The sequence below is a fragment of the Echeneis naucrates genome, chromosome 24 (genome assembly GCF_900963305.1).
Source record: "Echeneis naucrates chromosome 24, fEcheNa1.1, whole genome shotgun sequence".
Classification (NCBI taxonomy): domain Eukaryota; kingdom Metazoa; phylum Chordata; class Actinopteri; order Carangiformes; family Echeneidae; genus Echeneis; species Echeneis naucrates.
The window spans coordinates 4,959,106-4,976,570 of NC_042534.1; the positions used below are offsets into that span (position 1 = coordinate 4,959,106).

General features: G+C 42.6%; 1 protein-coding gene across 10 annotated transcripts in view; it reads right to left on the minus strand.

The window, feature by feature from the left end:
• The window catches only part of sash1a (SAM and SH3 domain containing 1a), a 141,748-nt gene that overhangs the window by 24,688 nt on the left and 99,595 nt on the right, over positions 1-17,465 (minus strand). For 9 of the 10 annotated variants that reach the window (XM_029496939.1, XM_029496941.1, XM_029496943.1 and 6 more), the window contains 3 exons: positions 12,045-12,173; positions 3,755-3,805; positions 3,610-3,659 (listed from right to left, as the gene is read on the minus strand). In XM_029496939.1, the coding sequence (XP_029352799.1) occupies positions 3,610-3,659; positions 3,755-3,805; positions 12,045-12,173 (230 nt within the window). The remainder of the gene's footprint in view (positions 1-3,609; positions 3,660-3,754; positions 3,806-12,044; positions 12,174-17,465) is intronic. The other variant, XM_029496942.1, reaches the window with a different exon arrangement.

The following is a 17,465-nucleotide window of genomic DNA, read 5'->3' on the forward strand; positions in this document are numbered from 1 at the left end:
ACTCACACACATCCATGCACTCACACACTATACAAGTCTGAATGTTTTTCAAAGAGTATGTCAGGCCAGGCATTGTATGGCGAGGCAACTTAATTGGTTTAACCTTAAATCTTTGGCATGCCTTTCTATTTAGATTTTTCTCTTTGCATGGCGAATGGGCCATGTAACTGCCTTTGTCTCATTAGCATAAGAAGCTAATTTTCGGTTTAAGGCCTATTATGAAAATGCAGCACCTTAACTTTTGATTGAACCCATGTGAGACAGGTTGGAGCTACTTTGGCTGACATCTCAGGAATTGTGCAAATTAGTATGGACCAATTGGTGGTGATTGCAGGCTGAATCAAACATTGGCTAATGCCAGCGAATCTATAAGTGCAAGTTTGGAGTGAAAATGACATGGCTCACAGCGAGCTACCTGACAGGCATGGAAAACATGAGTAATTTTCAAATAATATATAATAATACATGAGTCACATTTTACAAAATACGTACTGTACTTGTGCAGCAAGTACATACAACAACCAAGGAAAAGATACAACACAACAGAAACACACTGAAGCCAACAGCTAGTTAACATCAGAGGGAAAACAATAGCAATTAAATAAGTGTTGACTGAGCAGACAACTGTATTACGAATCATGAGTTCAGACACAGTTCCTACTCTGACCAAGATGCTTTCCAGACCGAAACCTGGACACATCACACAGCTTCATGTCTCCATTTCTGGTCCTTTCTCACAGTTTTCCCCCATGCTCAGCATAAATCAGAGCAATGCACACATGTATGTGTGTATACTGATTGTGTGCTTTTGTGTGGTTACATGGCTGGCCACCTGGAGTGAGGTGATCTCCGGTGTTCTCATAAAGACAATGAAAGGCAGCGACCCTACACGACAGTGGCAGTGTCCACAGGAAGAGCAGAGGGATGTGCTCTTAAGGGGTCAGGAAAGAGGTCAGATGACGCAAGGAAGGTAAGGCAGAACGTCATATGGCAGGAAAATAGAAAAGCATACATAAAAAAAAAAACCATTGATGAAAAACTACACTTTAAAGTCTGTGAGTATTTCCGTGCCATATAAATACACAATGCACTCTTAGCAGCAAATAACAGCTCCACAGTGGCTGTGACACTAAACCACACATGGCAAATACGCTGACAAGTTAGTTTTTCAATATGATCGTTTTCTTCTAAACTGAGACTTACATTTACATCTAATTATGGTGTGCATAAGCTAGGCTTCCAGAAATTAGGAGCACAAATGTCTCTAAATGAACTCGTACAACTGCTGTTAGAGCCACAGTTTGTATTTTGTGTTGATGCAGATGGGTTCTTTCATCACGATCCACTTACGTCTGCTGTTAACCTCACTGATAAGACTGTGGTCCCCTCTTCACAACAATACCCACCAATCAATCGCCTTCCAAAACAGGAAGTCTGCAGCTCGAAACCCTCAGCCGGCTGAGAGTGCTCTATTATCATCACTGGCATAGCGGGAATTATGGGAGCGATGCCCAATGCGACAAGGCACACAGAGGCAGGGGTGGCAAGGCAGCACAGCCCAGAGATGGAGTCTGGGTAATCTCCTCTGGGTGCTATTGTCCTGCAGAGAGGTGATGATGGGGGTATCCGTGTTGTGTGAACATGTATGTGTGTTCTTTGTGGCACGAGGAATGGAAGCGGCTTGTCTATCAGTCAGCCTGCACATGATAAATCACTCTACCTGTAACATTCCCCACAATGCGTTTTGTAAAAAAGAGCAGTACCACAGTGAACAGGAAGCGAAAAGAGAAAGGTTCTGAGCATGTAGGTGGAGGTGATTTGGTCCTTCAGCATTAGAAATTTATAAATTAGGTTAATGAGATAAAGGTGATACCAAGTGCCTCATATCTAACGTTCACACTAGAAATGGAGATTGGGACTTTGTAAGAAGAGGGGCAGATTGAAAGACAGGAAGTGACAGGGTGAAGAGAGGGCCGAATGTAAATCTGCTCCATCAGACTCACTGTGAGATAGTCTGAATACATATGAGAAAGAAATGGAAGGCAGAGAATACGGACTGACAGGCAGAGAGAGGAGGGAAAGCAGTGAAGTAAAAGGCTCGTCGTGGGCCTCTCTTCAACAGCAGAGAGACGTCATTTGAAATCTGGCATCTGGTTCCCATCATCACCAGAATTTGTCTGTGCAACATATACAGCCGTAGGAGAGGAGATCATGTCTGTGGTATGTACTTCCTCTGCTGCACGTGGTCTTCACGTGAACATGACAATTCCACTGAGGGTCACACGGCGGTGATGTGCAGGAACAAATAAAGGTGAAATAAGTTATCCATCTTGTGGCCTGAGCAAACGTGACATTAGGCTTTGTCAAGGGCTCCTAATTCCTTCCTTCCTCCTCTCATCCTCACAGAATCACTTTTTTTTTACATGGCGTGGATTCTTGTCATCAACTATGAGCAACAGTGATCATGAAACTGGATAAAAATTTTGATTAATCATCTTGTGAGCAAAAACTTGAATACATTCTTGACCTTCAGTCCATTTTGATTGACAGCAGGGTACTTTGAGAGTTCTTTTAGAAAGTCAGTATCACAGTGTTCTCATGGTAGGACCTGGTGAACAAATTTCATGCACATAATATTCAGTGGTGTGCAAAAATGAGCGCCCACTTGGTGTTACAGGAACCAGTGAAAAGGAACCCCACCCATGCCCAGTTCCATCCTGCTCTTTCATTCATGCATCTTTGCTGTAATCATTTGGCCATCACCCTCTCTGTCTCCCCCTCTCTCCTGCTGGACACAAAGGCAGGAAGGAAGCATGGACGGCCAGAGAGTGGAGAATGGCTGCTGGTCTGAGCAGGTCAGGAGGAGGTTTTCCTTTAACCACAGCAACGATGTGACCGAGGGAGTTTAGGGGACCAACTGCAGGTCGTAAGTGTAAAGTCTGTCTTAGACTTTTGCATCCCACTATACTGCAAATTAACTGTTGTGTATTTAAGCTTACAAATTATGTTGTGGTGCTTTTTTTTTTTTTTTACATGGTTACACTAACCATATAAATCATAACGTACCAATATGTTGGCGATATGTTTAATTTTCAACATAACTTTAAATAAAAAAATATATTACATTTCAATGTGTTAACTATAACAATATGCTTGAATTAAATTTGATGTGCCAGTGGGGAAATGGTTAAGTACATTGAAGGTCAGTCAAAGCCGAACCTGTGTCAAATGCCCAAATACTCAAACATAAACCACGCTCATCCATGAATCCATGAACTGAGGGGATGAACTCGGCACCCAGCAGGAAGCCTTTTGTACGAGCCGTTGCCTGAGAGATCAATGAATCCCCACATGCTGCGTGCATTTCTATTTGTCTCTCCATCTTTAGCTGCAGACATTCAGACCAGCCGTGCGTGATACATGATTTTGTGTGCAGGCATGCACGGTTTGATGTCGTCCAGACACAAGCTGCATTACACGCTCTTTTGAAATGCAACAGACCCACATTTCAATTTAAGTATTCAATTTGGGATTCCAAGCTGAGTCGTGTACCATGTTAGAGTGAGAAAATGAAATAAATAGTAAGTAAAAAATCTAAATAAAACCTACTTTCTGTCCGTTTCTGGGGTCGACACTTCGCTGCTGAAGCCTAATGACTCCTGAGGACAGAGAGAAGGAGCCAGATGTGTAAAACTTAGACTGGAGAGGTGTGTCATTACTTTTAATGTTTTGGGAACACTGTCTCTCTGCCTACCTGGATCTCATTACGCAGTTGCAAGGAGGTGCCGCTTGTGTCCTGTTTCTCCTGAAAGAAAGAGAAGAAAAAGAAAAAGGTCAGGTGTCAGTGGCAGCAATCAATCACTGGATAACACAAGCTAAAAGGAAAAACAAGTTCTGCATATGGAAGGGAGAGGTATGTTGACACCAGAAACAGTATATGGTATGTTTAACAACGGATTCATGGGGGAAAGACGAGGTCAGATTCATGTAGACACACCTGCATGTGAGTGAAAACAAACACGAGCACGTGCGTGCACTCCTAATGCAGACAGCTCAACAAGTCAAGGCTTGCTTTAGGTATCAGAACCTGCAATTCTTGTTTTAATTGTCATAACAGGCAGCGCCGCAGTTTTGTTCTGACGACACGACAAAAGCAAAAGAACCCACATAATCGGTCCAATGAATTCAACTTCATGCTTACAATGATGCAAGCATGTCCCTCCCTCAACACAAGTTAACACCTGCTGGATAGTATCACACCTCAATACTTTAACCACATTTGACTAAATGGAATTGCTGCACACCAGATATCCAAACTGAACAAAGCTTTGGACATGACTTTTCAGCGTTACACAGACAGGGCTGATGCTGGCATCTGTATATAGGCAGTGTACTCATCGTCTCAAAACAAAAGCAGGATCACAGCGTCCCTGTACGTTAGATTACAAGTGCATTAAGGGACGGGTCAACTGCATAGTTTCTTGGTTTTGTGATCTTGTGTGCTTTTTAACTCTCACGGAGGAGATTACGTAACTCCACGCTTAGCCAGTCTTATACTGTGGCCACTTAAGCACAACAGAAAGCGCTGCTTAAGAGAAACAACCAAATTCACACAGGCCTGAGGTTAACATCTTGTCAACACCGTTCATTTCTGGTGGTTGGATTTCTTCTCACTGTGAGGCTTTACCCTCTGCGCGTGAGCTGAGATGGCGTGAGTCAACAATCTCTAGTCCAAGCTGTATGAAAACTAGCTTTCAGTCATGACTTCTTTGTTTTCATATCTTTTTGAGGAAGTTGGTGTCAATCTCAGTGTCAAGTTATTACAGAGATTCCGGTCATTTGGGTTCCGATGAGAAAACATAACCTCAAGTACGTTCCTGTTACTGCTTTTTGTCTGACTGCACATTTTACAAGATGCAAAGGAATTACAAGAAACAGTTTATGATGCACTGACTGATACAAGAATTTGGAAAAAAAGGAATTCCCTCACTTTTTACAGAATTGGTTGTCAGTCAACCTGAGGGGAGTTCAAACCTTTCGTCACACACAATTCTTGCATAAAAGGAGTTGACATTAGTGAGGATGGCTGCAGGACCCTGAGGAAACAGGTGCTAGACTACTTTCCTAGATTTTCTAAATGGAAGTCCACACAAATAAATGACAAATTGAATCTGGAGTTTCCCCCAAATGGAGAGTGGGAATAGGAAATTAGTTATATATAAGAAATGTGCGACATCCTCTATCTGCACACCCAGATATTAGATTGTAGGATAACAGTCACAGGAAGCTGAAGCACTGTGTCTGCTCATACTTCCGGATCAGAGTGACCTTTAGATTAAACTTTTTTCTTTGAATGGGGTTTGGGGAACGAGGACAATCCTTCCACACCCTCACCCACTAAGCATGAATAATACTTAAAGGCCTGAGTCAGAAGTGACATAAGAGCTCTTTAAGAGCCTGTCAGCTTTGGGTCATATCAGCTGATGACCAAAAGTGCTGAAGTGTCTAAAAGCCACAAAATTAGCCTGGACCAACACTTATCACAACTGTAATCAACTGACGGTAGAATGCAGTCTGGCTGGCTTCGTCTTTAACTTCATCACCAGAAGTCTCAGTACTGTTATGTTGTTCAAACGGGCTGAAGAACAGGTCAGGATGTTTCTTTAGGAAGAGCCCTGAAACTATTTGTCTGTGCCAGGGAATACAGGCATTCCCATAAGTCAGAGACCAGGTACCTGTCTACAGTTGTTAAACAGATCCACACACACTTCAGCACAAGAGGTTGGTCTCATTACATTACCAAGTTGTGCACAAGGAGCATCTGGAACAGGGATGTTTATTTTTATACAAAAGGCAGAGCTCGTATGAGACATCCATCCCTTAAGAGGCACAACTATGCCCGTCAGCTCTGTTTAAACTGCATTGTGCAGAGTAATTTATATTGTAATGATGTGTATAAAAAAGGAAAGACAGTGTACCGGCATGTGAGTGAACATGTTGGTACTTTCATAAGGCCAGGGGCGGATTGGTTCTGCTATCAGATCCTCTTTAATGGCTTCTCTGGACTGCTAGGATGTCAGCTCACCACGTAACACCACGGACATACACTCTGAGACAGTCACATACATGCCTCTGTAGACGTAAACACAGACAGACCTACCAGCCCAAAGAACCCCCCCCCCCCCCCCCCGAAAACACACCCACAGTTCATCTCCACTTCACAGATTGAGCTCTAAGAGACAGACAGACATAAAGCATCTCTCTGTTCCTCCTGCTCTCTTTCTGCATGTGCCATCGCTGACACAGAAAGTGGGAGTGAGGGGGAGGAAAGAAAGAAAGAAAAAAAACAAAAAATACGCAGAGAAGATCAGTGAAAAACAAACAAAGCTTGAATCCAACATGCTTTACACTGCAGATCTGTGAGATGGATTTGTCACAACCCAGGATGTGGAGAGAGAATTAATGTAAAGCCTCCCAAGGTAAACACATGTGCATCACTAACGAAGAAGCCAAAGGGAACGATGAAGAAGCCGCCAGCAGAACTGACAGTTCCAGAAAGAAAATTTATGTGTGACCCACAGTTCTCACACAACACTCCTGGGGAGGGCATGCCTTCCTTCCTTAATAAATGAATGAATGAATGAATGAATAAATAAATCACCAGCATTAGTTTGAGATACTGCCCTACTTATCATGAATTGGCAAATATGTGCATGTGAGTGCACCATGCGTTTTCCCTCCAGATGTCCAAAAAAGGGTTGTTTGTGCACAATCCACTCTGTGTACATGCCAGCAACGCGTGTGATGTGACTGCAAGATTCTGATTGCTTCAGTGTGACTGAACTGAGTTAGAATAAGAGAGAGAAAAAGAAGCAAGGGAGGATACAAGACAGAGAGCGAGCTCAAGACTGTCAGCAGACAGGGAAACTAGCATCAGGAACCATTACACATGGCATCGAAAGCTCCTGCAAAGTGGCAGCAATTCCAAGCACCACGTTGATTTCCATGATTAACCCAGAAACTACTACTAAATTCTGTTTTGCTGCTGCAGGACCAGACTGCTAATGAGAGGGAAGGGATAGAAATACAGAGAGTTAAATAGAAGTAGTTTAGTCTCTTTGCTGCACTGGAGTTACTTCCAACATCAGAGGCAAAAATAGGGTGTGTACGAGTCGAAGCCGGAGACCAGGTGGCTTAGTGGAGGTATGCCAACTGGAATGGCTGAGTAAAAGTTGGTGGGCGAATATGAGATTGCTGGGTAGGATTTCATATGTAGAGTGACAGGTACCAACAGGAAAACCTGGTGTGAGCTCAGGCAGACGTTAGCAGTGGGACCAGTGGGGCACGCTGAAATCCTGCAGGGCCAGCTCATTTGGAAGATCTCACAGCAAGATGTGTGTATACGGACGCATACACATGCAGACACACACGTCATCAAAATCTCATACACAAAAGCAGGAAATTCATCCCCTCAGTGGGCAGTACGTACCAGTATGTCGTGCCACCTCTGAGCAGCTTAAATTCACAAACAAACGAAAAAAAAAAAAAAAAAACATGACCACATTCACGACACCTCTACCTGCTTTTGTTCCAGAGCTTGAGAGCGTGTGTATATGTACACTTGCTGCACAGACTTGCATGCCGACAGTGTGAAGCATTCCTGAGCCCTGTGGATCATCGTTGTTTTGGTATTTCAAGACAAATATATTACAAATTCCATTGACAGTCTCGATTCCAGTACTGACGAATAAATCATACAATGAAATTGCAAATATACCATTTGCTTTCCACATGGGTTATGCCAATAACAGCTTCTCCAACATCCTTTGAAAGTGATCTTACAGCAATAAAGACGACTGTTGGGCCAGTGTGTTGACTCGCAACGCCTCTGGTCAAAATCCTGAAGGCATCAAGGACAAATAAGCAGCAGAAATCTCAACAGTGTAGTTTTAACCCCGTTGAACTGACCCACTTTGACGAACAAACTTCTCGCAGGCATTAGCATATTAGCCACACTGTTCTTCACCTCATGGCAAAACAAAACACAAGTCTGTACTTGACCTTCAACTGTCCAACTACTCCACGAAAGAACTATAACAAAGCATTCTTTAGGCTAGCAGATCAGCCTGACACCAGCTGAGATGTTTCTGTCTGTCCAGCCATGAAGTAAGAACAGTAAGACCGACATCTCAAGGATTTTGGCACAAATAGCAAATAATTTCATCTTGAGGGCCTCTCTGTTTACCCCAACTTCAAAATTAGCCTGAAGGATATTACCACAGACACTGCTGCAATGTGTCATCTTCGATTAGAGCATGTAGAAATGTGTTCAAAAATGTTTCACAACCACAAATTCTAATTGTAATGTTACATCTTGCTCTCTATTTAATGCATGCTTTTATTCAAACATGGCAGTTTAAGAGATGATTCAATGTTGTTGTCCCCCCCGGCTATACATGATCATTCTTCCAAAAAACCAGTCTCTGCACATCAAAGAAAGGATCCCTATCCATTCATCAAATTTTCAACTTCAGTAGCAAAGACATTGAGACTATGCGTCTTGTGGTGGCAAAGGTGAAAGTAAAAATTACGAAATGTTACAATTGAAAAGCAACAGATAACTAGAAAAGACGAACAATACATTAGTGCAGATCTGATAAAGTGTTCTCACTGCTAACCAACTTCGAATTGCTCACATTACAACGCAAATTAACATAAAGAATTAAGCGAGATTAATCTCAGATTTTTTTTATAAATCCTATTAGAAAGCTTTGAAATTCACTTCCTGAACAGCATATGAAGTACAGGCAGGACATTCCAGGGAAACCTGCTTTCTCCCATCAAAGGAGATGATGAAACTTGTGAAATGCTGACAAAGACAACGACAGAAACTTCACAAAACAAACTAACAAGCTCTGTAATTTAGTATGGAAATGAAATGGTGTACAAGTAAGCACTGCCATTTCTAATCACCTGAGTGGCGCCTAATGCTTTTGCAATTTGATAAATAGGCGAACAAGAAAACAGATATAATTCACTTAATTATAACAATTGACACCACGATTATACTAGCAAATATCCACAAAATACCTGAAATTTTAAATCCAGGCTAAAAGGTAATCTTTACCCCGTTGGCCTGTCTGTTCACTGCCCTGCCCCTTGAAACATGTTTTATTTAAGTTGCTGAACTTGTTGCTCCATTTCAATACTTCCTGCCTCTGCAACAATAACCCTTACGCACCACCAAATCAGCATTGGCAGTGAGAGCAATCCAAACTCCTGCTGTCTATGGAAGCGCTGGGAAACTGTGCATGGTAGCACTAATCCATAGGTCACATTCCCAAAGGGGGATGTTTATTCAACTCCTTATGTCCCTGCTACTCGTAAAACTAACACGAAGATGCATAGAAATAACTAAGCTGAGAACAAGCCGGAAGCGAGTGCGTCGATAGGCATCTCTGAGAGCCTCTATCATCAGCTCCCGATTGGGAAACTGACAACGGAGACAGATATCGCTTTGTTAATTGAGAGGCCTCTTGAGAGTTGGCAGACATGTTACACAAGTGGAAAAAGTACTAATGACAAGTTTCACATATTTCATTAAAATGTTGGTGTTGCAACAATACAGGATAGAAAAAGATCTAACAAAACAAAAAAACAACCCAAACAGAAAGCAAACTGTTCCCGTTTTTTTTAATTGTTTTTACGCTTGCTAGCCTTAGAGTCAACTTGAGAAAGTTGAAGAGAACAGAAAGTTAAATAAGAGCTTCTTCTTTCTCTGTGGTGTCAGCTGTCTAACCACAGCCATGCTGCAAGTTTCACGGGCACTTCTCAAAAGGCAAATTGCCCAAAAATCTTCAAATCAGGCAGCCATGAAAGGTTAACCTGACACTCTTCTTTATACAATACCTCCTCTATCTTGACCTCTACCTGCTCTTATAATTTCAATGTTAAGACTAATACAGGTTTAATTTGAGGCCACATTAGTTTTTAAAGCCCACAGCTGATCTGAAGTAACTGAGTAACTTCCTTTGTCCTAAAGTTACATTGTGAAAGATATGAAAGGATTGATTCTTTTTTTCATAGAAAAGAGCTGACCTATTTATTTTTATACACATGAAAAGAAAGACAATGACCGGTGAGGGAGTAGGTCTTAGATAGGTCTTTCCCTAAAGGCCACGTCTCTCAGGAGTGCCACTTGTTAAATGTCTCCCCATTAATGTGGCTCACGGACATTGTGACCTTCTCTAATTATTTGCTATTGGCCCTGTGGGAGACGGCTGCATGACACTGGCTCTCAGCCACTGATTTCTGGACACACTTCACAAGATACAATGGTTGTTCACTTCTCTCTCTCTGACTGTGTATCCTTTCAGCTGCCTGTCCTTATTCTCAGTTCATCTGAGAGCCTCATGTGCCTGTCTCTCTCCCCGTCTGCTCATGCGCTGTTTTCACAATGAGTTTCACTTTGTTGTACAGATTCTACAGATAAATAGCCTTACAGACTGTGAAGGTGCATCGATATTTTGTCTTAACAACTCTTACTTTGGTCCAGAAAAGGCTGCGGTGGAACTGAATATTCCCCAAACCTAATTTTAGAAAAACACTGCACTGAAATGCAGGGCGAAGTTGAGCCCATATAGCGTGGGCTGATAACGCACTTTTGTGAGCTCACAATAAGGTGTTGTCTGACCCATATTCTTTCCTTCATGTTTTTGTTCTCCTCATCTCCTGCATTTGGGTGCCAAACTTTGCAGAGTGGCGGGACAGCTGCAGGCTCTCACATTCCCCACTGCTCCTCTGCTTTCCCCTCATCCTCCTTCCTTCGCCTTCCTCTGCTCACATCCTTATCCTCCTCCTGTGCTGGGCTGCAGGCTCGGGGCCCAGCCAGCTCTCTCTCTTTCTTCTTCTACACGGGCTGCAAAAATCTGCCTTGATTGCTTCCCCTCCTCCTGTTTTATGTCCTCAGGATGAGACCCTCACAAACTACAAAACATTCAGAGGTAATCCTTGTTACTGTCAGAGTCTCATAGATCTGCGCCTTTGGCCACACAGAGAGAGCACTTAACCTTTGATCAGATGCAAAATGCATCTATGAATCTGCAGCTACAATTTTTTATGCTTTCCCTTCTCTCTCCTGAAAGCTGTGAGAAAAGGATAGTGTTCTGCAATAAATCAGCTATTCATCCAAGCTATACCTGTCAGTCTGAGCAAAACCATATGGCTATCTGCGAGCAAAAGAGGCCTCCGACTAAACTGGAAAACCAGTGATGTCAGATAAAAATATATCAGAGATAATTTGGATGAGAACAAACATTAGAAAAGCTGAGCTATCATGATATCATCATGAGCAAATTCTGTGGAGACAGAGTCAAAGTTTTATCTGTCATCAATTATGCTTTTGACACCTAATTGCTTTAAATTAGTTAAGTTGGACACTTTATTTTGAAACAGAGCCTGAAAGGAATAATGAAGAACCTATTTTGGATCCATTTGTTTTAGATATTAGCCCAAATTTGATTTTTAAAGGTTTCAAACTGATGAAATGAATCGTGAATAAATCATATGAAGTTATGAAGCAGGGCCCTCCACACTGGGCTCTGCTTTGGTTTGTGTGTGCAGCACCAGCAGCATACCATCCTGAGTTTGCTGGCAGCTTGGCAACTAAAGGGGTGCCCCACTACCCTACATCCTTTTGAGAAGGACCCCCAAAGCTCCCCATGAGCCTCCAGAACACCACTGCACTCACATCCAGGAAAGGCACAGTGCCTTTGGTGAAAGTCTTAAACCCGAGCACATTCGTATTCCTCCTGTTGCTGGTTGTCTTTGCCAGGTCGTTGGCTAAGAGTGTGGAAATCACACAGTGTAAAGCTGCAAAACTGTTTTAAAAAAGGGGATTTTTAGGGTCATTATTAAAGGGGAAAAAAAAATGTCCAAAGCCATTTGTAGACATTAAAGAAGAGATGGCATCTGTTTTTAGTTGTTATGTAAGTTTTTTTCCTTTTTGTGTGTATCTGTGTGTTTGTGTGTGCGCCTCCACTCACCATGTCAAGCTCTTGGGAAACTCGTCGTTTGCGTAGTTCCTCCATGCGGTCGCTGACGTCACTGAAGCAGGTGTTGTAGTACTCAGAGTACTCCTGGGCAAGGTCATCAATGTTGCCCAGAGAACCATCCTGGAGAGAGGAAGAGAGGAAATGGTTTAGCCTGGGAGTTACAACGTCCCGTGAATGGACAGCTGATAATGTAGTTGTACAGAAAAAATGACAATCAGCAAAATCTCAATTTGGATCCTAAAAATATTGAAATGAAAAAAGGCAGAGAGAAAAAGAGAGACCTTCAGAGCATCCCACCAGGGCCTCTTTACCCTGAACTCAGTAAAAACGCTTTCAATTGAACTGACAATCTTGTGTTTGGGTGAACCTGGTGTTTCTGAAAAGTGGCAAACAATCACACACACGTCATATTTCTTTGTGCTTTTTGGATATTTATCGACTCTTATCAGGTCCCACTGAGTGAGCGTCTTTGTCCAACCATGGCCTGTCCCCTGGTTTTGTCTATGTTCAGGCTGATATCTAGGATGCCCTTTACCAGACATTCAATGAACTCCAAAGCAAACAGATACTTCCTGCTAGCTGTAGTTTAGATCTGCACAGTTCCTGTCTTTGTCTGGCAGACATGTGTTTAGGATTGAGGGAGGAAGCTGTGCTCCAAACAGCAGGGAGCTCACACAGCAGAATACCCTTCATATATAATGCGGAGGATTGGCCTATAGGTTACTTTTAGAAACATGAACAGTGTTAGTCATGACTTCAGACCTGGGCTCCATGAAAACTGGGACCGATCATGATGAGGTAGTTGGGATTGGTTCTTTTTAAATTAGCTAGTGCTCACAACCTGGACTGAACATACGAGTTGGGCAATATTCACGAAAGATCAATATTTTAGTCCCAGCCGTTGTCTGACTAACTTTTCATGCTCTAAGATCATAAAACAAGAAAACTTCATGCATTCCTCTCTGCTAGATATCTTTTGCAATGAGAGAGAACCGACTCCTGCTTCTCGTCTTGATTGAAATGTAGGCCATTCTGGCAATGACGGCCAACACTGATGAATATTCATCAGTGTTGATCTAATCTGTGCCAGGGAGACAGCGAGCATTGAGTCACTGTGCAGGGTCCGAACAGTCTCTCTCAGTCTCTGTCTTTCTCAACCGGACTCCCTATCTGGGTGCCAGGCCACAAATGAATGGATCACTGTGAGTGTGAGCAAGAGTGCGCACACACGCACACACACGGGGCATAGGGCCTTCTTCAGAGATGGGTGTCTCGTCAGGGAGAACACACATTAGCATGCACACATTCATGCAAGAGATCTCAAAAACACTGGACCAAAACAAACTGAAGCAAGCCAACCCTACACAACACGGCTCAGTGGACAGAGTTATGAAACAGCAATTATTAATTGTGTGATTAACACAAAAGACTAACACAAATGTTCTGTCTCAAAGTCAAGTCAAGTCTGGCCGGCTGTGATCTATCCTCCTCCCACTCTCATTTCTTGAGAAATCCTGTTCTGGCCAGACATATGGTTTGAGATGACTGAGATCTCCAGTGGGAACACTTCATGAGCAGACACATGCTCTCGCCTTCATTCCTCAAACTGACTGAAAGCTTGCTCTCATTACAAAGCTCTGAGATGTTTTAATCAGCATGAACATACCAAAACTGCAGAAGATGATAATGAACCCTGTCCTGGGATTACATCAGCTCTTGATTGCCACTGAAGTGCATGTTGACACCAAGGGATTAGTCGGGGTCACGGCAGAATTAAGTAACCAGGCTTTCTGGCCTCTGTGCCCTGAGGGGACACTGAAAGTGGACCTTGGCTATAGACTGGTAAAGCTGAAAGTGATTTGCTGCTTCCAAATAGATGTATCTGTGCAAACCTCCGTGTGTGTGCGTAGATAACTGAAATTCCTCCCATTCTCCGGTTCCATGTGCTCATGGGAATTGCAACACAGCTGACCCTCATACCCCCACCTCCAACACCACCTTGTAAAGTGATACCACACATATACAGTTATGCATATCTAGTGCAACACAGCACGTGAGAGCAGATGGTGCAAATGCCTTTAAGTGAGGGAAAACATTAAAGAAAAAGCATCGAATAACTCTTTTCTCAGGATGTGAGTGTCAACAGATAAATGAGCGCTTAGTTCCATATTTCAGCAAGAGAATCTCCCGATGTGAGAGTGAAGGTGGAGGAGCATGCTGGATCTGTCAGTGGTCCACACATCTAGTTAAGAGATGTGGGTAGGACAAGGGATGATTTGTGGGATACTGACCAGGACAGCTATGCGGTGGAGAGAAAGATAGAACATCTGGAGTCTGGGAAGAGAAATCCTTCGTCTATTAGAGAAACCCTATGCATGAGTCTTAACGCTCATCTGAAAGTTGAACCAATCACCTTTAAACTAATTCTTATTCAAGAAACATATATTTAAATTCACTGACAGATGAATTTGAGTTTAAAGTCGACACTAATGCTGGTGGAGCTGATGCAACAATCGCTCCACCCTGGATGTGAGGGAGGCCAACGCCCTAATTTCACTTGAACAATAGCGACAATAGTCATACAAAAGCACCCAAGCAAGAATGTGCAAGTGCATTTGTGTGTATTTGCTAAACAGCGCATACTCATGTTATTTGCTATTCAAGTCCAAGGTACTGTCAGTTCCACCAAGGTGGCTGCTCCCTACGTGCAGCTGAAATATGTCAGACCTCAGTGAAGAAAACTGTTGCATACCATTTCTGTTCCAAGACTTAGTGCAACTCAAACCAGAGAAAAGGTTCAGAGGAAATCTGATGGGATAGAAAATATTATGAGATAACGCTCAGCTGGAGAAATCACTATGTACTCATGGCTGTTGTGGTGTTTCACCATGAAAACAGACATTATTGGTATTGCAGCACAGTGGAAGACTATTTCAGAGATGTGTGATAGAATTGCTGCCAATCCAAGTGATTTACACAATATGCATCCAAGATGACCCCAGAGGAGAGGAGAGATTCACCAGAAACACAGATATCACAGAGCCTTTCAGAATTTCATGAGATTTATCAATACAATATAAACGTACGTGTTCACAAAAGCAGTGCGAGAATGGAAACAGCATGAAGGTCCAGCGCTCACTTAATCAATTAGCCATGGCATTCCTTGCATTCTTACCACTGCAGTGGTTTGTCTCTGCTGACATTCACTGAGCCAATATAAAGTATGGTCAGATTATTCAAGAGGCAAGGCTCTGCAGCTTATGTTTCCACTGTTTCAAGTGCCTTTATGACTGCGGTTGTTGTGTACAGAAGCGTTAACTTCGACTCACAAACAGACATCATCCTTAGCAGTTTACTCTCCATCTGGTTGGGATTCCATATTATAATACTGAATAATACAATATTTCCCCCCTAATGTTTTTTTTAGTTTCAGTTTTGCACAGTCTACCCTGCTATAAAGTCCTCATTTGCAGCTTTGCCTGCAGCTACTTGTTCTTTGACTTGTTAACAATAAGATGCATGATTCATATCTGAAACATAAACTACAATAATATAAATGTATAGCAAAAATAAACATCTGCAACATAAAATACAACAACATGAATTATATTCCAGGCAAAGTGTGATCGTAAAATTCCAGGATTAAGCCTCATAATAGTTTCCACACAAAAACAAGGCTGAGTTTTCATTCTCAGTGTTGTGCACATAGACACTGAAGAAAATCTGGCCAGAATGTTTCCTGAGAATGGTCATTGAAGACCTCCAATTAAAGTGTCTTGCTTCTGCATTTTAAAAAAATAACACAACACCACAAAGCATATGAATGGTGCCGTTAAAGCAATCTACTGTAAAGTTATTAAAAAAATTCCACAGCCAGCATGCAAGGCGCTGATAACACCGTCTCCTTGCATGCTTAGGAATCACTGCCAAAGCACACAACTAATCTCTCAATCAAGTCACGATCTTGTTAGATGTTTCAAAAAAAAAAGTGCTTGTATATTATAACTGGACAAAAGAACATTCCAGAAGGGGTAAAAGTCGTTAGCCCTTGGCCAAACATGTTTGTTCTGATCCATCCAATGTGGACTCACATTCCTGACAGTCCTGTCCATCATGCCGGGGCTCAGCCATGTACAGGTGAATAGCAGTGTACATGGCATTGACTATTGTTACAAGGATGGCCTGGTGACTAACCCGTTCTCTCAGGGAAAGAACAATGACAACAGTTTACAATAGAGCCATGCATCTGATGTAATGCGAGAATGTCAGTAGCATGATCACTTTCACTTGCTCTGCAAAGTCAGGACCGGGACAGCAGGTTGAAACTACCACCGGCTGACTTATATTATGTTGCACTGTGCTAATGTTTCGTCAGTGAGTTAACCAATAGAATTGTCCAGACTCAGTTCTGAGTCACGGATACATGAGTTTAAAACCAAACCAGAGATCTCCTGTCCAACAGTCCCCACACAACTCCTCATAAAAGAAATTGTAAGTGATTGATCCTTTATCCCCGTCAGTCGTCTGTCCAGTTCCTACAGCGGTGAAGATTTAACCAACACCATATTTTTCCTGGGCTAGTTCAGACGTGTCTCTGTTCTGCAAACCAGACTTCGCTATCAGGACATAAGCAGAAAGATAAAAGGTTAATCTTACAAATACGGAAAAAGATAAGTGAAGACAGGTGGTTGAAAACAATCTGAGGGCTGTGTGCTTGTGCGTTGTTGCATCACACAATGACTGGAATTTTGAATGAAAAAACCCCACAAAAGTCTGAGTAAAAGACGTCCTGCTGGCCGTAGGAGCCACCGGGGAAGACTGTCGAGGAAGGTGAGGCCAGGGGCCACAGCCCAACCCTTTTAGAGGGTTTCCTGAGGATATCCACGGCTCTAACAGAGCAGTGCTCGGCCATCCCAGAAGAGGAAACCTACCACATTTCTGAGTGACCTCAATAATGGGACTTGTCAGGGAGGGGGAACCAAAGCAGAAGTGAGTAGTCTGCCAACAATAGGCAAAATTAGACTATGATAGAGTGAGTTAGAACGTTATTGGCAGACCTAAAGGCTTTTATGTCTTTGCCAGTAACCCTAATTCTTCCTAACCATGGTTTAGCATTAAAGGACTGAAACATATGCTCCAACTCTGTATGAAATAATATGTAGGAGGAACCACATTGGAGTCACCTCATCGAACCACGTCTTTCCCAGACAGTCAGTATATCATGTCTCCAGAGCAGTATCCAATCCTTAGGTTTAGAGATGAAGCAGTGTCTGGAGCATAATCAGTGTTTTCCAAATAGACAAACTACCACCCACGCTGCATGAAACACCACAAAACTCTTAAAACTGAAGGTCTCCCAGCAGGCAATTAAATAATTCCACAAGGCCTTGACTCAAGACCACGTTCCACGCA